Below are 23,094 nucleotides of genomic sequence, written 5' to 3'. Positions count from 1 at the left end.
AAATACCTGTTAGAGACTCCCTCCAGATTGGTATTTGACACTCAGTGATCTGATGTGCCTTTCCCACTACTTGATATTTTCTCTTTCATTTCCTCTCCTTTTTTTTTATGCCTCTTCTCGTGTCCTGACACTAGGATGTCTTAAGGCGCACGATGACCACATCACTTAAAATTGCCCCAGCCACCCTGGCTCATCTAATTTCTTTGCCCATGTCATACCTGTAACGCGAGACCAACACTCTCCACATTAGCTCCGAGGAGCAATGTGCGAACCTTGCAAGTATCCCAGAAGTTCATGCATCTCCATGGTTCTAGATTCCCCCTTTTAGCCCTGGGCATCGTGGCCATGATCTGGGATGATGGATGTAGAATGATGGGATGGAGCACGGAGTACTCCGTCCTCCATCCTCCATCCACACAGTAAGTACTTTCCTCATTTTCCGGACCTTTTCTTTTCCGTTTCAATCCAGCTGCGTATCGGAAGCGCTAAAGAACACCGGGTGGATCAACCCCCCTGTCGCCGATCAGCCTTTTAAATCATGGATCCCTGCGCGAGGGCTTTTTCTAGAGCGCGCTTGGTTCGGGGGACTAACTCGTGCGCTTGTCAAAGTGACAGGTGTCATGAGAAGATTTACCCATATTTTCTTTTCCTTTTCTTTTCTTTTTTCTTCTCTGATTTTCTTTCTCTTTCTTCATTGAGACATTTGAAGCATCCTGAGACAGCGTTTGTTTTCTTTTTTCCCTCTCGTGAAGACCGTGCGTTTGCGAGAGAGATCCCAGTCTAAGCTGTTCCAGACCTCGATGACCGAGGAAGTTCGGACTGTTTGATATGCACCTGCACACCAATTGAAACTATCGAGCAAACATTTCCAGATCCTTCATCGGACGCCGGACAACCTCCCCCGCGGATCGACGCCAGGTATACTCTGCAAACAGCAACCCGGCAGTTGTCCGTTTCTTATCTTTTGGAAGATCGATGCACCAGATCTTGTCTTCTGCCTCAAAAGAAAGGTGCCCAGTTCAGATCGGCTGAAACCTTGCCTACCGGAGCTCTCCAATTCTCGTCATGGCCATCAGGTCATGTGTGACGTTACGTTGTGAAACCTCCTTCTAAAACGCCGTCTTTGATCTGTCTACGGAGTACGATGTACGGAGTATGTAGGAGCGATCTGGAGTGGCATACGGGACTGTGCATATCATTTCCCCTTAGGATAATGGAATAGATGAATTAATATCGAAAAAATAAGCAAAAGTCAAGCAAAAAAATGTATGAATGAGGAAGCTGAAAAAAGAAAAGAATGACAAATTGGGCAAAGAAAGAAATAGGTACTTTTGACGCACTGTGTATGTCTTCTCTTTTCTATCTACACACACACACACACACAGCATATAAAATAAAATAAAATAATCAGAAAAACAGGGGGCAAAAAAAAGAGATCATGTCCATGACCAAAAAAGAACACAGGCAATCAGACTGATTGTTACCAAAACATGGCTTAAATCTAGCCCTCTCTCCCAGAGACATCTTTCACTTTCTACACATTTCTTGCACAGGCAATGAATCCTGCTTTATAGCCTTCACTGCTAAACCTTCTTGAACTTGTTGAACTATCTACATCGCCATCTCCTTTGCCAGGTGAGTGCAGTGTCCCACGGATCATTGTTTGTTGCCACTGACAGTTCATCAGCAATGGATCATCCATACGACAATCTTGTTGGTCTAGACCAAGCCCAGCATAACTCGGCTCTTCCCATGGCTCGTTCAATGCGGGTGGTCAAGCAGGATCGCAGTCTGGTTGAGCGAGATGAGAAACCCCGAAAACAGAGAAAGCGAGCCCTAGTCGCAGTAAGCTGCCTTTCATCGAATCAGAAAGCCCTACAGGATCTAACCTCTAGTAGTGTAATCGATGCCGGAAGAGAAAAATCAAATGCAACGGTGATCTCAACACCGGTCTGGCTTGTTCAAGTTGCCGGAGCGTGGGAGCCACCGAGTGCCAGTACAACCGAGTAAGCACAAGTTCTCAAGATTCTCACAGCCAAGAGTCACACTGACTTACTTTTGCTCCATAGGTCAACTCTTTAGCCCCTGAAGATGCTGCTAGAGAGGCTGCTAGAAGATTTGCAACCAAGCCTCAGACGAGGTCAGCCCTTCTCTCCATGGCTCCCTACCAGCGAGATGAGTATGACCTGGACGTCCAGTCCAGCTTCTCCCGACAGCCTGTCGGCATGGACTCATTACACTATGATGACCATTCAGCCGGCTACCACGGCCAGACCTCACCAGGGTACATGCTATCCAGCACTGCTGGCGCAATGCTCGACTATGGCTCAGCATGGGGCAACCGGGCCTGGGACCCCGTGATCAACGGCAGATCCACCAACGGGGAGTTCTTCGAAGAACCAAGCCCCAGCATGAATCAGGCGGCCTACGGCTTTGTCCTGCCAGGTCAAGCTATGTCCTCAGCCGAGATGCCCCAGTCAACAGGAGCAATAGCAATGGCCTCGTACACCGATGCCGTAGACCGCACCCTCCCCACACCACCAACCTGCCGAAGCCAGCCCCAGCCCAATGTGACTGGGCTCTCAAGCCTCCCAGACGGCCTGTCGGGCATGTCCCTAGCCGGTGATGTGAAGGGGCCTTTTTGGAACTCGCGGTACGCCCCATCAATCCCTAGCAATGGCAACGCCCTCTACAACGTCAGTTCCTCAACCCGCATCAAGTCAAATGAGTCCGACGACGGAGCCCCAGAGCTTGTCTTCGGCTTCATCCCCGAAGACGCATCTCCGCTTTCCACGGCGCCATCTTCCATGCCTCCCTCTTCAGCCGCAAACCCTCCCTACCCAGCCCTGGACACGATAGACAGTCTGGTGGGCGAGTACAACGCCCAGCCCGATGTCCGTCTGGGACGCACATTCTCACGCGACGCCGCTGGCCAACGCCTTCTCACTATAGCCTCTGACTGTACCCCCGATGTGTATGGGTATAGCAGCGACCGACGGAAGTCAAGGGGTGATGGCACCGATACGCGCTGCTCTGCTCCCACTCTCGTGAACGGCTTACCTTATACCCGTGTGAGACATGCGGATTCTGGCGTTGCTTTCCCATATAATCTTTTACCAGATAACCTGTCCGAGTATAGTCGAGTTGACAATGTGCATCGTGCGCCGATCTCACCATTGGGAGGGCATCAGGCGTACTGAGGTTGATGCTCAGTTACCCCCTTGTATCAAACACAAGATGTATCTCTGCCTTGAGCCAGAACATCATTCCTGGAGCTGGTATTCTCTGTTTTTCTCGTTTTTGCTCTTTTTTTCTCACCCCGGTCTCCTCTTGGTTGGTCGTTTCTTTCTTTCTCACAAGATACACAAAAAGAGATACCCCATGTCACGGCCTTGTTATATCTGTCTTTTGTCCATGTAATGATTTGAAATCTGTTTTTGCCTTGATCTCTGTTTTTTTTTTTCTATGGTCTGCTATGTTCTGTCCTGATTTTTCCCTCGTTCTTTTGTTTCCGCTCTTCCAAAAGATTAAAATTTCCCTATGGACAGACTGAGGAAACACGGCTCCTTCTCTCACATCCGTCCATTATGATTACTCTCTAATATCCCAGAGTGGCTTTGCGCAGTGGTTTATATTTGTCTTTTTGTGTCTGTTTCAAATACGTGTTTTTTTTCTCAAGCCATGTGTCTTTAGTTGAGGGAATGTCTTTAATTTCCTTGTTGCTTTGCTATGTTCTCTGTCCAAGTATTTCACAGGTATAACTCCAAGCGTGGAGGGTGTTTTCTATGTCTTGAAGAATCCATGGAAATTAATGTCTACATATGATATCAGGCTCTACTTGAGTTCTATCTGATGGCCTATCCATAATATAGTACTCAATTACAACCACCATTGCCCTAACATATTCTCACCACCCTCTATATCTATACATCCACAAACACCAAAGCATATCACAAGCTCATCGACCACGTGCCCTAAGAACAAGGTCCTTCCTATTTCAGAGACGTAGGACCTATCCCGATTCCCCGCCTCCCGGGGGCGCTCAACCGGAGGCTACAGTGATACAACCCGACATGCCGTATCTGGGCACGGGTACAATGAACACGATCCTACTGTAGCAGATACATAGTCAGAAGATCATGGGTCCCCGGGCAACATGGACATCATAATGCCCGAAATCGGGATTAAATAAAAATCTTTATTGGAGAAAGGGAATACGTTCTAGGTTGTGTAATGTACGGCCATTGCACGATCCCGGCGGAGACACAGACACAGCCCTTCTGTTCGAGGTCTTGTGCTAGGGTGTGTCGGGGAATTCGGTTCCTGCGTTGTCCACGTTGGTTTGGGGCTGATTGGGATGTTGGTCTTGGACTCGAAGGGGATGGTGGATGGTTTATTGAGGTATCTACCTTCGTACATGAGGGTATTCATATTTAATTTCTTTATGATATTCTTTGTACCCAGGGATTTACATGTAGTTGTTTGAGCCTAAACAAAAGAGAGAAAAGAAACAAGCACTGTTGATACATCATACTCCCTCTGTAACTTGGAATATACAATGGCTTAGTTTACATATATTTGACCAGACCTAACGACAAACTTGATTGATTAGGGCCGTAAATGCCAACTCTCATACTCAAATAGCCATTTGTATAACACCCCTAAATCAACGAAGGCCGACTAACTAGAGCATTGATACATGTAGTTATGAGATCTCCATGACACAAACAAGGCAAACACAAAAGGTCTGAATAGGCCTTAAGACTCAGGCGTCCACCGTTCCCACTTCGATCTTCACTTGGCAAGCATTCAGCCAATAGCAGGTTGGTTAGTCTGGACTAGTACGGACGAAGCACTCAAGTGGCTTTCAACCTATATACCACATAATCACAGTTTGGTGTTAAAAAAACGCAGTTGAATGTATTGCGCAGAGTATAAATGAGCCCCCGCAGACCGCCTTCTTGATCTGCCCGAAGAGTTCATCCGAAATTGCGGGGAGATCCAGAAGTAAGCCTCATGACGTTGAGATTATTCAATCGACCGTGAACCCAAGGATGTTTTATGGAGATTTTAGTTGATGGCCCAAGAATAAGAGCCTATTCACAATCCAATTCAAAGAAATCAAGCCATCACTCGACTCCCTTGCTCTCCTCAATCATCGTCTCCAGTCATGGTCGATTCCCGTGTATTAGAAGCCCAAGTATGGGTCAACAAAACTTATAAGAAGAAGATCAATGACCCAAGCCAATTTCCCCCAGTCCTTGAAGATGGAATTACTGGCTGGAAGACCATCCACGCTCTCACTCGCGCCTTGCAGTGGGAACTTGGGATTGAGCAGCTCTCGGACAATTTCGGGGACACGACTATGGCATATCTCGAAAGCGCTGATGGGATCGGAGAGATGAATGGTGGAGACATAGTCCAGATTGTTCAGTGCGCATTCTACTGCAAAGGGTATAGCACAGGTGGGATGGATGGGGACTGGGGAGATGAGACGACGGAGGCGGCAACGCAGATGTGCTTCGATGCTGGGATCAACTCGGGTCAAGAAATCAAGAATCTCACACCAAAAATGCTTAAAGGTCTGTTCAGCATGGACGCATACGCGCTTCTCCCGACTGGAACGGAGGCTGTTCGATCCGTGCAAAAATGGCTCAATGGTCGATATCTCAACTTTCTCAACTATTACATCGTCCCAGCAGATGGGATCTTCTCACGTAGCGTGCAACGTGCCCTGTATATCGGTATTCAATTCGAGATGAAGCTCAGCCCGACTGCAGCGACTGGCTCATTTGGACCGGCGACTCGGAAGTTCCTTGAACAGAATACGATTCGCTCGGGTCAGCAGGGACCTCTCGTACAAATCTTCACCGGCGCAATGATCTGCCAAAAAGTCAAGCTGACTTCATCAACCGGTGGCGTAGATGAGGACTTCACCGGGTTCTCGGATACGTTCAGAAGCGACACCTCGAGTGCTTTGATATCCTTTCAAAAATTCTCCGAGCTTCCTCAGACTGGCATAGGTGATTTTTCAACATGGTGTCAGTTGCTTGTCTCGACTGGAAACCCTGATCGGCCAGCGACGGCTTTTGACTGCAGCACTGGTTTGACGCCAAGCACAGCTGCGACAATGCGAGCGGCTGGGTATCAATTTGTGGGAAGATACCTCGCTAACAAGCCTGGAAGCACTTTCAACAAGATGATCCAGCCCGGTGAACTTACTACCATCTTCAATGCTGGGCTGCGCGTCTTCCCCATATTCCAGTTCTATGGCGGCGAAGCTTCCTACTTCGACTATGCCACCGGACGTCGAGATGGATTCGCAGCTCACGAGGCAGCTGTAAATCACGGTCTCCCTACCTCCACAGTCATTTACTTCGCGGTTGATTTCGACGCGACGCAGGCCGAAATCAACTCCAACGTAGAACCATACTTTAAAGGGGTAGCTGGTGCGCTTGCCAGACGAGATAATAAATACATCATGGGCGTGTACGGGTCTCGTAATGTTTGTTCGGACATCACTGACCGCGTTGGTGCGAGATGGAGCTTTGTGTCTGGAATGTCAAGCGGCTTCTCTGGTAACATGGGTTTCGCCATGCCCTCGAATTGGTCATTCAACCAAATCCAGACAACACGTGTCGGCTCATTGGAGATCGACAGGGATGTACACAAATTGGGATCTGATATGGGTGTTGGGCCAGCGAGCGACACCTCAGCAGCGTCCATCGACGATTTCATCCAATACATACGTAAAGTCTACGAGCTTGCCCTCACCTACCGCAGCACCTATGGAGGACCATCCATGGATCTGAATGAGATGGTTCTGAATTTCCTTCGGAGCCCTCGATACACCGACAAACGGTGGTGGCTTCTACTGGGCATTGTTGACGGATTCGTCTACGAGGGATGGCTCGGTTTCATTTCCTGGGCCAATGGCAAGATCGTCAAAGTCGAACGTATCTATGACCCCACATACGGTGTTAATCTCCACGTCGATCACTTCGCCGCGAGTTGTATAGGGATTTATCTCAAGGGCAAACCACTCGAGCTTGACGGAACCCCACCCGCAACAGGTATCGCCGACTTTGTCGGCTGGGGAGGGGACTGGATTCAGCATTACGGCTTATGGCAAGACGCTCTCTCACAAGAACCGATGAAATGGTACTCGGGGCTAGAGTTCTGCCGTGCGCGCCTCGCCAAAACGGACGAAGAAATCAAAGCTGGGCGGTTCGATAGCACGTTCAAACTCCGGGATCTCCTTGAGGACGTTGCCGGGTATAACATTGGGATGAATCTTCGAGTCAAGGCACCAGTAGCGACTAACATCGTCGACGAGATCACCTACGCCTTCAAAGGCCCTGGCCGACTCACGCGGTATCGGGACTTTTACGCGAAGCGATTCAACAACAGTCCGGCTGCTGTCAAGGCGGCTGCCACGAGTATGCTTCTCCGTCGTTTACCAACCGGAGCAGACGATTCAATAGTGATTTACGTTGCACAGTCTCGTCTGGTGACGAATCAGTGTGAGAACGCTATCATGGCATGGGATATGCCTTCTGATCGACTATCTGTGTTTTGTGATGGCCTGGTGGAGATGCTCGTGGCAAAGGTCGAGGCGGAGAAGAGGCTAACCTGAAGCTGCAGGTGTATCCAATATCTTTGTGATGGAGACTTGAGGTGATTACACCTTCGTAAATTTGAGTATAATGACAAGGTAATTTCGAGTTAATTTGAGTCAAGTTTAGTTATTTTCCATGAAACAATGTCTTTTAGCATAAGGGTAATACCAATATCTAGAGCAGACTATATTTTTAGACCATGCAAGTTTTGGCGCTGCAATGCCTCCACGAGACCTGCTGGTAGATCGATACCTGCTGTAATTCGAATCTTGCTTTGATTGTACTCGAAGCATCACAGGTTTTTGATGGATCAGATTGCGCTTTTGGCTGATGGTTGCCTTTGGCGTGAGACTCTTGTTCTACTAGGGGGTTTATGTGTGGATGTCGTGGTAGAGATAGGAATATATTGGTTCAAGACAGAAATAAATGGCTGTCAATTGCTTTGAATCTACTCCATACGATATATTTGGTTTCGGATATACGCACAGTAGGCTCAACAGTGGCAGTGATGCATTAGACATGCCGTGTCAAGCAGGCCAACATAGGGCATGGGTTAGAGGCACTCCGCATTTGACTTATGGGGACAGGAGGGGCCCGGCTGGATAAGACTGAGCCTAGACTTACGCCGCAGAGGGTCTGCAGTCTACTCCAGATCCCGTCTACGATAACCAGGGGGATATCCTACAGGCCAGACCGAGTGAAGAGAAACAAGTAAAATGTAATTTCATCCCGGGCAAACAGCCGAAGCCCGGATTCTCATAACCCTGGCCGTCTTCACGAAGACTGGAGATCCTCCCAAAAGAAATACACATAAAGAACCACAACACTGACGCCCCTGCTTTATTTCCCCAGGAGTCGCCAGGTCTTTTTTTTCTTGGGAATCACCAGCTCCAACAAGCACAGGAAGAAAAGAGTTTCCGTCCACGATCTTCACCATTCAACGGGCATCATTTTGGGTTTTAGTCTGATGTTCGCTGAAAAGGAAGATAAACCACTCCCCCCACACACGACCGCCCGCACCCGAGTCCGCACGAGCCAGAACCAGGTGGGAAACTCCAGAGCCAAAGCCGCCACCGCCATAATCTTTCCCATCGCGCCATGCCGCATCATCGGTCCATGTTGATTGTTGCGGATAGTTACAGATGAGGCGTTTAATCCTTGCTCTTCTTGGGGCCCTTGACCTTGGCGACACCGCGGAACTTCTTGGAGCGGTTCTTCCGTTGCTTGCCTGTAGAGAGAAGAGAGAAGGGTTAGTCGGGAAGGAGAGAAAATGGCTTGCGATGGAACCGGCGGGACGAGAGGGAAGAACATACGCTGCTGGCGGGAAGCCTTCTCGATCTTGCTGGCGACACCGATACGGACGAGACGGTAGTGGGGCTCGAACTTCTTCAGGGCCTCCTGGGAGTCGTAGACGAGAGCGAAGCCAGTGCTCTTACCGCCACCGTACTGTGTGCGGAAACCGAAGACGGAGACCTGGTCCTTGTTGGACTTGTACAGATCGGCCAACTTCTCACGGAGCTCGTCCTTGGAGACATTGGGGCGGTTGGGGTGGAGAACGTCCCTAAATATTCGCGAACACATGTCAGATCGATGGGTTCGTATTATTTTTTGGTGCTTGTTTCTGTGTGTGGGTGTTGCGTATATTCCGATTGTGTTTCTTCTTTTCTCTTGTGTGTGGGTGTCGAATTTCCATGTCGCGCGCCTTCAATGTATTTCCACCACACACAGATCCAAAACGAGGAGGGGGAAACAGGGGGTTCTTACACGACCATCTGCTTACGGGCAAGCAGAGGGTTGCGGATGAACTTGCGAGTCCGCAGAGTGACAGGAGCGTCGGCCATTTTGGTGTGTGCGTTGGATGGAGGAAGTGTCGACGGGGTCACTGAGGATGTCGAACTTTCAATTTTCGTGTGGTGTGGGCTCGGCTAGGGTAGACGCTAGCCTATTTGGGCAGGCTGCCTCAGGCTATTATTACTAAGTATTCTGCCTGAGGCAGACAATTTTAGTATGCCCTTGCTGACCTCATTCCTGACTCATCTTCTGTGGGGCTCCAATGAGATCTGCCGCATTGATCTTCTGTGATATCGAATTTATTACTATGCTCATTCGATCACCATGGCCGATCCAATTCACAAATTAGCAGCTCAGTATTTCCAGCTAGTGGAGCTACAGAATCTGGCTCTACCACCAGGCCCTGTGCTGATCCAGCCAGCCGTTCAAGCAGCCCTATACGAGCGCATGTTTAACGAGAATGCCGTCTTTCCCATCCCACCAGACAGCTACCGAAGCCGAGTGCTGAAACAGATTCTCTCGCGCATTGAAGAATCCATTACCGACCCGGAGGAGGATGTATGCCCACCCAGCCAGTTCATGTTTTCTATTCTTGCATTTTCGAATTTCCTATCTCTTTCCTGTTTCCACTCCATGTACATTCCACCTGCCAATGCCAGACCATTTCTATATTCAATGTGATTCCAGTTATCTAACGTATTTTCTCCTATTGTCCGACACAGGAGATCAACGATGATCTCATGGAATGCTGGAGCACACTAGTCTCGCAGCCAAAACCTTCAGCTTTGCAGCAAGCACAGCAGCTTTCTCTGGTCAAGTACACAGCCCCGACATCCAGTTCCGGGCCCTCGTCTGAGCGTACAGTCACGACCTCTGAATCTCGCGGCCTGATTTTGTCTGCTGGAACTACCGGAAACCGGACATGGGAGGCTGCTCTGCATCTCGGTTCGTTCCTGGCGTCCGAGGCAGGTGAGGCTCTCGTGCGCGGTAAGCGGGTTATCGAGCTCGGCGCCGGGACAGGATTCTTGTCACTTGTTTGTGCACGCCATCTTGGTGTGCAATCTGTTGTGGTTACTGATCGTGAGCCGGCTCTCATTGATAACATCCGTGATTGTGTGCGGCATAATCTGCCCGAGGGACGGGACTCAATTCCTATTTATCCGGCGGTTTGGGAGTGGGGGACGCCTTTGGAAAAGTCAGGGGATCTTGCCGGGCTGGCTTCTGATGGAAATGAGGATGAAGCGGGTTTGAAGTTCGATGTGGCTCTTGGTGCTGATCTGGTGAGTAATTGTGATATGGTGTTTGGTTGGCTTTCGTGCTTATATCTCTAGATCTATGATACCGACCTGGTTCCTTTACTCATCTCGACTGTACGGGATCTGTTCGAGAACTATCACATCAAGCAGTTCGTTATTGCTGCCACGCTGCGCAACGAGGATACTTTCCGCACGTTCTTAAATGCTTGTGGTGAGTCTTGAAATTTATAAATCACCGGTGATGATATATTATGAGCATCGCTAAATTATTACAGAAACCAACTCTTTCAATGTTGAGACCCTCCCATTTGAGTCTACACCTTCAGAAGACCAGACAGGTTTCTTCCATTCGACCAGCATCCCAATCCGAACATACCGGATTTCGCAGATGAAATGAGCAGACACTTGAAACTGCGTTTACATCACGAGGTTATGAGTTTGTATAGAGAATATGATATCATGCGAATGATGCAAAAATTAAGTGATCGCATTGCTACAATAATTATCCAACCTCGAGGAAGTTCTGTCCGATGTTGTTGGAATCAAAGCCAACCTGATCATCTCGATGGTTAGGACATAGTATTGAAGTGCACAATCAAACCAAGTCTATACAATGGAATCGTGGTGCATAAGAACATACAGTATGAAAGAGACCAAAGAGTGTACCATCTAGACATGCCTAGGAAACCACCAAAGATGAATGCATGGGTATAGTGTTCGCAACTCGCGCCATTCCAAACCAGGAATCCAAGCAATGCAATAATCGAACCGAAAGAGCAGGAGGCAAAGGAAATGAAAAAGGAGTTGTAGTAGATGCAAGATTATAATGAGTGTGAGCGCTAAAAAAAAAACCAAAGATTATGCAAGGGTGTCGAGTAATCTAGCAGTCTTGATCGACTAGACTCTCCCGTAGTAAGTTCTCATCGATGCTCTGTGCATGAATGGAGATCGGAGCGGGAGGTGGGGGGCGTAGACCCATTATTGGGCCTTTCTGGTTCACGCCTGGGTGCCTGAAGCGGAGGGCCAGTGGGTCAGGTTTAGGTGCAGATACAGCAGGTGCAGACACAGCAGATGCAGACACAGCAGATGCAGACACAGCAGATGCAGACACAGCTGACGCAGATACAGAAGGTGACGATGCCACAGACGTATTGGAGGATTGCACTTGATCAGGCGAGTCACCGTCTGATAGAACTGGTGCCATGCCCCAACGGCCAAGAACCCAGCCACCCACGCGGCGACTTAACGTTGACTTGCGGGGCCCAGGGGTTGAGGTTGTACTGGTGCTAGCGCTGTCTGCAGATGCAATGGATGCGGTATCGGCCTTGTTTTGATGCGCTGCAGCCATAGACGCAAGCAATGACTGGGATGTCTGCTCTGAGCTTTTTGCGCGGTCGGCTGTGATGGCAGGTGCGGAGATCACTGGCGGGGTTGACGATAGTTCGACGCTGGGTGACAAGATGCGTCGAGGAATCCGCATGCCAGGATGCCAGTCACCCATTCGCCTGTGACGGCTAGTAGGAGTATGAATGTCCATACCAGCAACGGAGACGGAGAGCAAGCTGTCATGCGAAGATGATCTGCGCAACGATGAAGACTGTACATGTATGGCAAAAATATCACCCTCGGTGGTCGTGCATGGTTCGCCTATCTGCGATTCGAAGTACGCCACCGATGGAGATGGTTCGGATTCTTCTAGAATAGCTGGCTCTCTGACAACATTATCACCCATTTTCGAGAAGTCCTGTCGGTTATAAAGATCATCGTCAAATGCAGATAGATCATCGGGTTGAAAGTGGTTATCGAAGTCGCCTATCGGCCGGAATGACATATCAAGGCCTTTAAGGTTTCGTGCGCTCATCATAGGAGACGAAAAGGCGGTACTTTCAGGGCTTGTGGCCTGGGAGAAATCAGCGCCGCGTTCAACACGATCAAATATCGATGACGTCCGAAACGCGGACCGAGGGGAGCTTGCCAACGAGTCCGCAGCATGTGACTGTAATGACCAGCGGCGGGAGGAGTGAGGCGGAATAGAGACAGAGGTTTGTGACAGAATGGTGGACATAGAGGAGCCAGACGACTGAGAGCGATGAATGGCTCTCCGGGGAGAATGTGAGCGATTCGCAGAGTGCATTGCTACCGGGCTCACCAAAGCAGGGCGGCGCTTTTTGACGCGACGGTTGAGTGTGCTTTTTTCCCTTTTTCGTCGCCGGAGTCGGTGTGTGGTAATGATGATGAATGTGGAATTCCTGAGACACCCGTCGTTCTTCTTTTTCTGCTAGCTCTTCGCTCAACGTGGTGGAAGACCTTGATGGGGTGGTTTCCTCTTCATCGATGCCGGCCAGCGGCTGATGAGATATCACCTGTTCCCGTAGGTTCTGTACTTCTTCATTCGAGCTTTGAAGCATGTCACGTAGTTCCATTATGCCAACTTGCAGATTGGCATTGTCTTGTAATATGTCCTTGACGAAGCGAGAGACCACATTGGTGCCACCGGCGTTGCGACTGAGTTCGGAAGCGGCGGCGGCACCCTTGAGGCGGCCTGCTGCATTATCTAGTTCGCGCTCGACGGCCCTCTTGCGTTCCATACGCTGGACGAGTTCCGTATGTCGCTCGCTCTCCTCTCGAGCTTCTTTCTCAATACGATCGACTTGATCATGAAGGTCTCGCAGAGTATTTTCTGCTTGTCTCCACCGTTGGACTGCAGATTTCTCATCTTCATGTGCTGACGCAAGACTTTCCTGTAATTTAGATTGTTCTGTTTCCATAAGGGCCAGTTGAGCCTCGAGCTCAGCAGCGCGCGTTGCTGCTACTGTCAGTCTTCGCAACTCATACTCTGCGGTGTCTAATTTGCGTTCTAGAGACTTGACATGATCGTCGGAATCGGCGACCGCTTGATTTAGGCTGTTGAGTTGCTCTAGTAAACTGCGGTTCTCTTCGATGATCCGCGCATTTTCAGCTTGAACTTGTTGCTTTTCGCATTCTAGTTCGTCAATATTGGCGACTAAACGATGGCGGTCCTCTTCCGCTTCAGCCATATAACTTTCATGGCGGTGAAGCAAGGCCTGTAGAGAAAAAGTCAGCGACGACGTCTCAAGACATCCTGCCTCTGCAGTAGAATCATCAAAGAAAGCCATGACAGACGCCAACACAGAGCGAGAATATGGGAGACCGCGATCCTTGGGAGGCCATGGGAGCAAAAAATCATTCAGACTAATACCAGGTGAGGTTTGCAGTATGTACAGTTTGGGTGGTATGAAGGAAAGGATGAACGAGAACAGCGAAGAGACCCATAGTGTGTGCTGTGAGGAATGATACATAAAATGATGTGTCCAACCATGCATGGTTCAGCTCGCACAGAAACACCTGGGCAGCTTGGCGTCTCGTCATACCCAACCAGCGAATAGATTGGCCAACGCATATCAAAAAGAACACGTACCTGTCCTAATCTTGCAGCGGTCTCAAGGTCTTTCTCCAAGCCCTCGAGAGCCACGTTATTGTGCTCGAGCAAGGCACAATCATTGCGGCCACAGCAGCAGCGCAGGGTGGTGGACGCACTTGAATGAGTAGGAATGCTGAAGTCCTCGGAGCTAAGGGGATGATCCATCGGCATGTGTATGTGGCCCCTTGAGGGAGCTGAGTGTGTGAAAAGGCCGGATCATCAGAGAATTCTGTCAGGTATCACTTAGCCCTCCATCAGTGAGTTGTTCGAGAAAGCGGAGATACCCAAATCAGCTGACTATGAGATAAGCGTTAAGAGGTTCGCCCGAAGTGCCAGGGTTCCACCGTTGAATCCTAAGCCGAGAAGGGTTAGGGCCCTTCTCACCGTCTTCGTATTGCTGGGATTTACCGCCTAGGCAATATGAACAACGTCATAATCCCTGGATGCCTGACACCTCACTTGCAACACATTGACGTTTTGATGTAATTATAGATGTATCTGAGTCCCTTCTCACCATGATTTTTTTTTCATAAAAATCACTTATGACTAAATGAAATAGCTTTACACTGATCACTCAAACGTTAATCCCAAAAGGGCACATCATTCTGGCTAAAAGATATGAATTTAAACTTGACAGAGATAGTCTGAACAATAAGGAGGAAGTAGAGATTCGTCGATGAGCGGGGAAGATAAGGTCAAGATGAGACATCACAATGAGCTCCGTGATTGAAAAGCATATCCATGACAATAGAGAATCAAGTATGGAGAGAAGAAAGAGGAAGAATAGAAAATGACTCCTAGAGCGCCAATCAAAGCAAAACGTTATCCCGAACATTAATGAACGCCCCAGCGCCGCCGTCTTCACTGATCTCGTTGACCAATACTTCTGTTTGCTGGTACAGCCTTTCCAGTGCGGCAGCTGATGATTTGCCCAGAGAGACTAAAGAACATCACTGTCAGCATGACTGTCTTGCAAGTGTAAAATGAATCGGGGATGAGAATCAACCAACATACCCAGGATAGCCGAGTTCAACTCTTCAGCCACAGTTACCCGTCCCTCGGGATCGAGATAATGGCCATGCACAGACCGTTTCGGATCAGGGTAAGCGACCAGTGAGAATATATCGTCCAGCAACTTCTTATCGCCACCATTCTCGTCAGAGGGATAGTCTGCGCGCAATTGTTGACCATACTGCACTGCCTCGGTGAGGAGTTGGTTGAACTTAGCGACAACCTCTGGCTCTTCAGTGTCCATGCTGTCTGCGACCCAGCCGTCGCCGTCGTCGAGCTCCATCTCCTGATCGAAGACGGCGTGCTCGTGCTCGTTCGGTGAAGCTGAACGACGTTGCTTCGAGGCAGCAGCTGTTGCTGCCGAGAGCTCGTTGGATCGCCGCATCATTTCGAGGAACTTGCGGCAGCGAAGTTTGAAGTGAATGTGGGGGTGATCCTCTAGGACGTTGGAATAATAGGCTTTGGTATGCTTGAGGGCCTTGTCGATGTCGCCATCGAGAATGGCGGAACGAATTTCTAGGGGCAGTAAGTAACAGTTAGGAGTATCAAAGTGAGGTATATGAACTTACTGTTCCGGTTAATAGCTTCACGATCTTCCTCAACTTCGTATTTCTTCAATGGCTCGTTGCGGCCATTCTGTAGAGCCATCGTCTCCGTCGCTACCTCTTCTGCAAATGCACGGGCTGTTTCCACATATCCGTCATGAGCTAGGAATTGTGCAACTAGCTCTTGCAAAAGTGTCGACTCGTCCAATGGCGGTTGGAGGCCAGCTGTAGATGTAGCATTAATCTCTGCTTGGACATTAAATCTTTCTTGCTAGTGGGAATTAGCCTGCAGATCCCCGAAAGTGTGAAGTGAGCACAACAAACCTTAACCATGCCATCAATATCAAAAACGAATGGCTCCTGTCCAAAGTTCGTTTTGAGATGTACTGGTGGCAATTTCTTCATTCCGACAGAAGGATAAAGCTTCACGTTGCGCAGCTCGTGGAACGCATATCCTGTCAAAGTTAGCCAATGATAATTCTATTGTTGGTAACAAAAAGGACATACCCAAGAAAACGCCGTTCTTGGTAAAGAAGGCAGATCCTGTAGAGAAGTTCACGCCACATCCTACTGTATCGCCAACTCCAAAAACCGGTCCATAAGCGCGGCCTTGACCTTGACTTTCACCAAAGAATGATTTTCCGTCATCGCCATGGTAGGCCCAAGACTCCGTTTCCCAACCAGGAAGCCTCTCAACAGACGCTTTGAGACTGGAAAAACCGATACCGATCATGCTAGAACTAAGTCAGCAACGAGAACGACAATCAATATTCAGCCAGCAGTGAATCAACATACCCCTCCTTCGGTTTTGACTCGATCTTAACTTCAAAGTAGTAGATCCCGCACTGCGGCGGCATGGGATGATCCGCACGCAACGCAGCAGCTTCATGGTCATGCTTGTGCACAGGGCCTGTGTAGCGGACATCAAAGTTATCGTTAGACAGTTCCAAGCCCGCAAACTTGTCCGCAGGGCTCCATTGACTGGGCAGTGGCATGAGGGCATCCGCCGCAACAGGCGGTTCCCTCTCGATGATATCATGGGTCATTCCACGGTGCGACGGTGCCATGCGGGGCAGGTGGACATTGCTGGAGGAGGCAGAGAGGGGGGGGGTTTGATGCTGCGGAGGAGGCATCTCGCTGTTGGGCAGCGATCTTTGCCCGGTGAGCGGTCTCGAGACGGGCGATGTAGCGGGAGTTGCGGAGGTAGGATGGGGTGAGGAAAGCCGGCCGGTCGATGAGGCCTAGGCCGTGGGGAAATTCCGCCGAGCGTAGGAAGCCGGCATACTTGCGGGACCAGGGTGGCAGCGATTCTGTTGATCCTGTGTTTCTCCAGGCGGAGTTCATGTGCATGTCTGCGGCATCCACGCCGAACGGAGCCCGGTGGACTCGACTGTCGGATAGAGGGTAGGAAATTGGGCTGGGATTGTTGAGGAGATGGGAGAATGAGTTGGAAATTGGAGGTGAGAATGCGTTGCCGGATAACACTGAGGCGTAGGAAGAACGACGTGGGATGGAGGAGATACTAGGCCCGGGGTATGAGGTTGGAGCTGGAGCTCCACCGGATGGGGGGAAAGGAGCATCCATGATGTTCGCGGGTCGCCCCCCAAATGATGATGCCACGAAATCAAGGCCGCCGTTTTTGTGTTCCTGGCTTTTGTTCCGTTTTGGGCCTCTCGTTCAGAGCTTCGGTTGATCGCCTGAGATCCTATGCCGGATTGAGGGGTCCTGGGGGTGCGTGGTGATAAGCCTAAGCTGTGATACTGGTGCGTGTGGGGAAGATAACCTGCCACCAGTGCGTGGAAGGAAGAAGTCAAGGGGGAGGTGCGTGGAGAGAGAGGCATAACTTGTGTGGACATGTGCGTGGAAAGAACAACCAAGTCCGCGATGAAGTGCGTGGAAAAGGCGGTGTTGCGTGACAGGCCCGGAAAGAGCAGGTCTTACTTACCACGTCAATGCGCGCGGCTTCACAATACGTGAATAAAAGGTGTGTTCAAAGCCGAGTCAGATGCGTCATTCTATACTGGAGGAGGTTATGTGCAAAGCCTACTCCGTATATGTCTCCAGATCTCAACAAAGACAAGAGAAAGGGATTCACGAACGCCCCCAGGAGGTCATCACACACAAATTGCGGGGAAATGAGGATTCGGACAATACGATCCAGGATGAGAAGGAAAAGAGGGGAGAATAGTAGAGCAATGTCACGGGTGCCCCCTGATCTGGACTAAATGCACAGTCATAAAAGCTCGGCTACTGTGCTACTGGAGTCGGGCAGACTAGGACTTTGTCTGCAAAGACACCAAATGGATGCTTGGGAGGACTAGCAGGTACCCATGTACAACGGGGGAGGTAGGTCCGAGTGGCCTGGGAAGTATATATATAGCTTGCCGTATACTAAGACTATTATAAGAGGACTTGATAGAGCGACAAAAGAATTAATTGCAATTGCGTGATGCTTCCAGAGCGAGAAAGATCTTCAAACAGAAGATACAAAGAAAAAAGAAGTAAACATGCCTGATCCCCAACACGAAAGAAGAAAGGTTATAATACAATAGACAGATACCGAGCAAAATGAACCTGACCCCCGGCTACCCGTGCCAATATGAAAACAAAAAGAGGAAAGCTTTTCATATAGAAAAGCCCATTAGCATGAACATTTTGCCAAACGCCGAACCAGGACCATAGAGAAACCCGAGGAAACAAATAAGACCCGCAAAATCTATAAGTACAGCATGAAAAACATCCGAACTCGTCACGGTCATCCTCAGGCTGCCATGGCGATAGCCGGCGACGAGGGCTCGACCAGATGAGACGGAGCAGGAGTGATATCACCATCCCCGGAGTGGCTCTTCTCACTGGGTACTGCGCTGCTGCCATTGGCCGTATCGGTGCCGGGGGCATTGAGCATGGGCTTCATGTCACTGTCGCCGCTTTCAAGCACGGACACTTTGCTGTCGACCGAGCTGTTTGAGTTGGACATACTCGGGGTGCGCCAGGAGGGTAGTTGCCACATGATGCCTGTGAAGCTGCGCAGCTGTAGGGGCTTGCGCTCCCACTTGCGACACGCGCTTCCTGAACGGTCCAATGCGCGCAGGCCGGCGTTGATGGCTCCCGTGTTCGCTTTTGGTCCGAGGCGCTGGGCAGCTGGGACTTTTGTGGCATCGCCTTCATCACTAAGATTGGATGATATGTTAGTTCGAGGTCTTTTTTTCTGGTACTATGGCGTTGCATTGGAGGAAGTTGGTGTGGATTCCACTTACAGTCTGGGTTTCTTCTTGGGGCCAGGTCGTCCCCGTGACTTCGCGGTAGGGTCGGTTTGTTCTTTTGTTCTTTTGTTGCCTGGCTTGGGACCCGGAACACCCTTCCGACGAGGGGTATCGCCTGGAGTTGCCCCCGTGGCGGGTGTCGAAATGGCGTCGGCATCGGAGCCGTTGTCGGCAGAAGATGGGCGCACGAGAGGGAGCTCGGCGGATGAGGCTGGTGAGGACTGGTCTGTGCCCTTGATGTCGGGGGTATTATTTTGACTGGACTTGATCTGGAAGTCGTGGGAAAACTGCTGTAGGGCGCTTGCAGACAGCTTCAAGACGACCACTAAGGAGTTGGAGGAATTCTTTGATCCTCCAGCGCGGGAACGACCATTTGGAGTACCGGCAGGCATGGTGGATAATGGAGACGAAACGCGCGAAGGTACCGGTATGGTAAGTGGGTGGGAATTCTGGTGACGGAAGGCAATTCACAACCGTGACGTGGTGTCTTTCTACCGCCTGTCGGTCTCTATAGAAGTTTGTTGTGTAGTCGATGAGAGCATAGTCTGATAAGAGGAGGATGAGGGAGAGTGGGGGAAGGGGAAGGGGAAAAGGAAAAGGGAAAAAGAGAAAGAAGGGGCGAAGTAAAAAGGGATCGTGGACCCTCTCATCGTTGAAAAACTCATTCCCCCAGAATGAAGCACACAGGGGATGTGTTGCGGGTGAAGGTCTGGGACTTCGGCCTGTATCGTCATTACGCCTGCCCAGCCCACCACTGGGCCCTGCTGCCCGCCTGCCGGCAAGGCGGTGATACGGGACCGTGACCATACCGTACAATATTACATCCATATACTCCCGGTCCCTCGTCCTTGCACCTCGAGTGTCTTTATTCTCTCTGTTCTTCGTTCTATTCATAGCCCCAAGTGGAATCATGCTCTTCAAATCCCCTCTATCCCCCTAAATAGTCATTATTCCCTACCCAGAGCGAGGCTCAGCCCTTAACCACACTGACGCATGCAAATACGCAACCCTAACCCGTTGATGGATCTCATTCCACACCCGCTGCGTCCCGAAAATGGCTCACTGACCGCATGATGTTTCGAGAGATCCTTAGTTTCATACGCCCTATTTTTTAGTTCTCTCGCTTACAAACAAAACCAAAAAAGAAAGATCTTCTTTGAAAAGAACCGGTGGACCCGTTCGCAATGGATCTGGTGAGGGTATCACGAGTCAACTCACAAAGCCCCAACGCCGGGTCGCCACCGGAACTTGACTTCGTGAACCAAAAAGGCCGGTCAAATTACGCGACACTGCCAAGGGATCGACCAAATATAATACGCAGGATTCTCTAGATTACCTGGACGGAAGGGATCCATGGACCTCAAAATATACACTTTCCATTGCGAAAACAGATCCTAACCTCTAGTTTTTAATTCTACACTAGAGAATCAATCGCGCTTACATACTGTCACTCCCAGCCTTGCGTCGTTCAACCACCTGTGCCACAGCTCGTTGCACCTCAGGACTAGACCGCACTCCGCCGAGGATCAGCCCTTCTCTCATGCCACGTCGGAGTGACGATGCACTCTCACGGTCACCGCGGAAAGGCGCCAGGCCCAGTTGCAGCATTCGCGTCGCCTCGAGATCTGTCGTGCGCGTCAACTGAACTAACTGGCCAACTCGCTGCATAGTCTGCGGCGAGATCTTATCGCCGCTCCCCTTCTCGTTGGAAGAAGGTGGTGCTGATTGCAAGATGAAAATGTGCAGGATGATGGAAGCACGGCGTGCGAGTGTCAGGATTTGGAAGGGAAGTAGGTAATATGAATGTTTAGGGAGCCATGCTTGTAGCGCAGCTGGAAGGTAAGCAATAGGCATGAATACAGCCTGGGGATGCGTAATCACACCCAGCTCGAGCGTCAGCATCGCACCGAACGTAAAGAGGCGCCACTGTAGTCAGACAGTCAGCTTACGCTATTCAATGTTTTTATGCGCAAGATCAAATACTCACGAAGCGACCCCATTTCGTCCACCATAGCCGGTTTAGCACGATCGTCGTGACAAAGCCGCTGATATACTGCGGCAGGATCGATTTGATCAAAGAAGTTGTCAGGAAATCGTACATGGTCTCCTGCTCGCCCCATCCGAGCATATCTGTGCCGAAGCGATCATATGCAAACCGCTTCACTGGATCCACCAGGGTCTCCTGGGCCTGTCGAAGGTGCACAAAGTAAGCATCGCCGTTGTCGTGTCCGACTTTATCAGGGTGATACTGAATAGCAAGTCGGCGGAAGCGCGCCTTGATCGTGCGCAGATCGGCAAACGGTGACACACCCAGGGCTTGGTAGTAGTCTCCTGCAAGCTGTACTTGGTGGAAAGTCTCATAGAGCGTATAGAGAAGGTAGCTGGTGATCACAAAGATGAAGATGCGACGGCGATGGCGCTCATACCGAGGCGTCTGAGGGAGTGGCTTGGGTTCACCAGCACGTATGGTTATACCATAGTAGACACTTAGAAGAAAGGATGTGGCATACTGTTGACTGTATCAGCTTCCGTTCCTGAACACATAGTATAGCTCCCGCATAACGATCCACTCACCTTGGGAAGAACAGCCCACCCAAGTAAAGGCAAAAGCGACGCCATATCTAGTATTCAGATTTCACCTGAGATATTGCAAGACCAACATGTCAAAGTAAAGAAGAAACCAAAGAAGAGAAATCCATCAAGTACCACCTGGCGAGAACAATGAATAGTCCGGGGGGGCTCCCATTTGGCGCCCACCCGTCACCGCCCACCACCACCGCCTTCCTCTCCCGTCATACCAAAAGCCAAATGAAAAAAAAAAAAAGTTTTCTCGACGCAAAAGAAGCACTCCAATCCCTCCACATCGACTCGACAAGCTCCGTGGAGCGCCTAATTGCGTCCACGATGGCAGTTGACGCAATGGAAATCGACGCACTGCCCCTGCGCACCGCCGACGCAGAGCGCAAACGCAAATCCAAGAACAAGGACATCGCCTCACCAACCAAAAAGCGCAAGCAGGCCCCATCCAAAGCCATTGCACCAAAAGACCTCAACCCGGAGTCTCCCTTCACCCTCACCACTGCGACCCTCTACCTGCCCCTGTCGCCAATCTCTATCTCGCCGACGCACGCGCTGGCCTCGCTGCTCGCTGAGCACCTCTCGCCACTGCTTCTGACCTACTTCCCGCCTTTGAAGGGTGTTGTTCTGGCATACTCCAATGCTTCGATCTCCAGCAAGCCGCCTGCGCCTTCTTCCCGTTCCTCATCAGACCCTAACCCGCAGCCGCTTACTCTCGCCACCACCGCCGACGAGTACGGTGTCTTGTACGTCTACCTGACTGCCACTTTCCTGGTTTTCCGGCCGAAGCGCGGACAGTCCCTCGACGGCTGGGTGAACGTGCAGTCGGAGGGTTTCCTCGGTGCTGTCGTATTCAACCTGTTCTCGGTGGGTATCGAGCGCAAGCGTCTTCCCTCGAACTGGAAGTGGGTGCCCCCCGGCGAGGAGGCCGAGACTCCTGGTACCACCGATGACGACTCCGGGTCGGATAAGGACATGTCGGATTTCGACGCCGAGAAGGAGGGTTTCCGCCCAACTTCGCTTTCTGAGGAGGATATCCCGCTTGACGAGGAGGAGGACTCCGCTCACACCGGTTACTTCCAGTCTGTCTCTGGGCACCGGGTGAATGGCTCTGTGCGTTTCCGTGTTGTTGATGTGGATGTTATTCCCGGTTCCGAGCGTGATCGCGGATTCCTCAGTATCGAGGGTACGATGTTGTCTGTCGAGGAGGAGGAGAGACTCTGCGAGTCCGAGCGTACGGGGCAGTCCTTGCCTCCTTCATTCTTCTCATCGCCTAAGAAGGTCTCCGGGACTATCCCAGTGATGAACGTTCCCGCAGCATCAGCAGTGCAGGAGTTGTCATCTGTGGATGTACACCTTGAGCCGAGCCCGAAGAAGGAGAAGAAGGAGAAAAAAGAGAAGAAGGAAAAGTCCGAAAAGAAAGAAAAGAAGTCCAAGTCTTCCAAGTCGAAGAAGAGCAAGGACGAATAAATTCAGCTCTGTATACATGGGCTTGCATGAGCACCGATATCATATATCACTGACTACATTCCTATGGGCGTTCCGGTGTGCTTGTTCTTATTTCCGTTCCAAATGTGTATATGTCAATTG

At 50.3% G+C, this 23,094-nt stretch overlaps 9 protein-coding genes across 9 annotated transcripts; 4 read left to right on the top strand and 5 right to left on the bottom strand.

Moving 5' to 3' along the window:
• Nucleotides 1-1,689: 1,689 nt before the first annotated feature.
• On the top strand, nt 1,690-3,200 carry N7457_003908 (uncharacterized protein; the record flags this gene model as incomplete). The annotated part of the gene is made up of 3 exons (XM_057174953.1): nt 1,690-1,845; nt 1,899-2,006; nt 2,070-3,200. 3 exons carry the CDS (start codon nt 1,690-1,692, stop codon nt 3,198-3,200), a joined length of 1,395 nt encoding a protein of 464 aa, XP_057032000.1.
• Nucleotides 3,201-5,170: 1,970 nt separating this feature from the next.
• Nucleotides 5,171-7,636, top strand: N7457_003907 (uncharacterized protein; the record flags this gene model as incomplete). Its single annotated transcript, XM_057174952.1, has 1 exon — nt 5,171-7,636. The coding sequence occupies one exon, from the start codon at nt 5,171-5,173 to the stop codon at nt 7,634-7,636; it is 2,466 nt and encodes an 821-aa protein (XP_057031999.1).
• A 1,134-nt stretch (nt 7,637-8,770) lies between these two features.
• On the bottom strand, nt 8,771-9,460 carry N7457_003906 (40S ribosomal protein eS24; the record flags this gene model as incomplete). The annotated part of the gene is made up of 3 exons (XM_057174951.1): nt 8,771-8,847; nt 8,933-9,180; nt 9,384-9,460. The coding sequence occupies 3 exons, from the start codon at nt 9,458-9,460 to the stop codon at nt 8,771-8,773; spliced, it is 402 nt and encodes a 133-aa protein (XP_057031998.1).
• Nucleotides 9,461-9,734: 274 nt separating this feature from the next.
• On the top strand, nt 9,735-11,063 carry N7457_003905 (protein-lysine N-methyltransferase; the record flags this gene model as incomplete). The annotated part of the gene is made up of 4 exons (XM_057174950.1): nt 9,735-9,968; nt 10,133-10,690; nt 10,742-10,877; nt 10,942-11,063. 4 exons carry the CDS (start codon nt 9,735-9,737, stop codon nt 11,061-11,063), a joined length of 1,050 nt encoding a protein of 349 aa, XP_057031997.1.
• Nucleotides 11,064-11,546: 483 nt separating this feature from the next.
• On the bottom strand, nt 11,547-14,279 carry N7457_003904 (uncharacterized protein; the record flags this gene model as incomplete). The annotated part of the gene is given in 3 exon segments (XM_057174949.1): nt 11,547-12,662; nt 12,673-13,731; nt 14,106-14,279. The coding sequence occupies 3 exon segments, from the start codon at nt 14,277-14,279 to the stop codon at nt 11,547-11,549; spliced, it is 2,349 nt and encodes a 782-aa protein (XP_057031996.1).
• Nucleotides 14,280-14,917: 638 nt separating this feature from the next.
• Nucleotides 14,918-16,797, bottom strand: N7457_003903 (uncharacterized protein; the record flags this gene model as incomplete). Its single annotated transcript, XM_057174948.1, has 6 exons — nt 14,918-15,048; nt 15,123-15,635; nt 15,689-15,935; nt 15,989-16,119; nt 16,172-16,398; nt 16,460-16,797. The coding sequence occupies 6 exons, from the start codon at nt 16,795-16,797 to the stop codon at nt 14,918-14,920; spliced, it is 1,587 nt and encodes a 528-aa protein (XP_057031995.1).
• Nucleotides 16,798-18,425: 1,628 nt separating this feature from the next.
• Nucleotides 18,426-19,319, bottom strand: N7457_003902 (uncharacterized protein; the record flags this gene model as incomplete). The annotated part of the gene is made up of 2 exons (XM_057174947.1): nt 18,426-18,834; nt 18,922-19,319. 2 exons carry the CDS (start codon nt 19,317-19,319, stop codon nt 18,426-18,428), a joined length of 807 nt encoding a protein of 268 aa, XP_057031994.1.
• A 1,045-nt stretch (nt 19,320-20,364) lies between these two features.
• On the bottom strand, nt 20,365-21,546 carry N7457_003901 (J domain-containing protein; the record flags this gene model as incomplete). Its single annotated transcript, XM_057174946.1, has 3 exons — nt 20,365-20,853; nt 20,915-21,436; nt 21,502-21,546. The coding sequence occupies 3 exons, from the start codon at nt 21,544-21,546 to the stop codon at nt 20,365-20,367; spliced, it is 1,056 nt and encodes a 351-aa protein (XP_057031993.1).
• Nucleotides 21,547-21,648: 102 nt separating this feature from the next.
• Nucleotides 21,649-22,974, top strand: N7457_003900 (DNA-directed RNA polymerase I subunit RPA43; the record flags this gene model as incomplete). The annotated part of the gene is made up of 1 exon (XM_057174945.1): nt 21,649-22,974. One exon carries the CDS (start codon nt 21,649-21,651, stop codon nt 22,972-22,974), a length of 1,326 nt encoding a protein of 441 aa, XP_057031992.1.
• Between the last annotated feature and the right edge of the window lie 120 nt (nt 22,975-23,094).

This window comes from Penicillium paradoxum, assembly GCF_028828445.1.
Source record: "Penicillium paradoxum strain IBT 22861 chromosome Unknown utg000004l_segment0_segment0, whole genome shotgun sequence".
NCBI classification, from domain to species: domain Eukaryota; kingdom Fungi; phylum Ascomycota; class Eurotiomycetes; order Eurotiales; family Aspergillaceae; genus Penicillium; species Penicillium paradoxum.
This window is presented reverse-complemented; position numbering and strand designations above follow the sequence as displayed.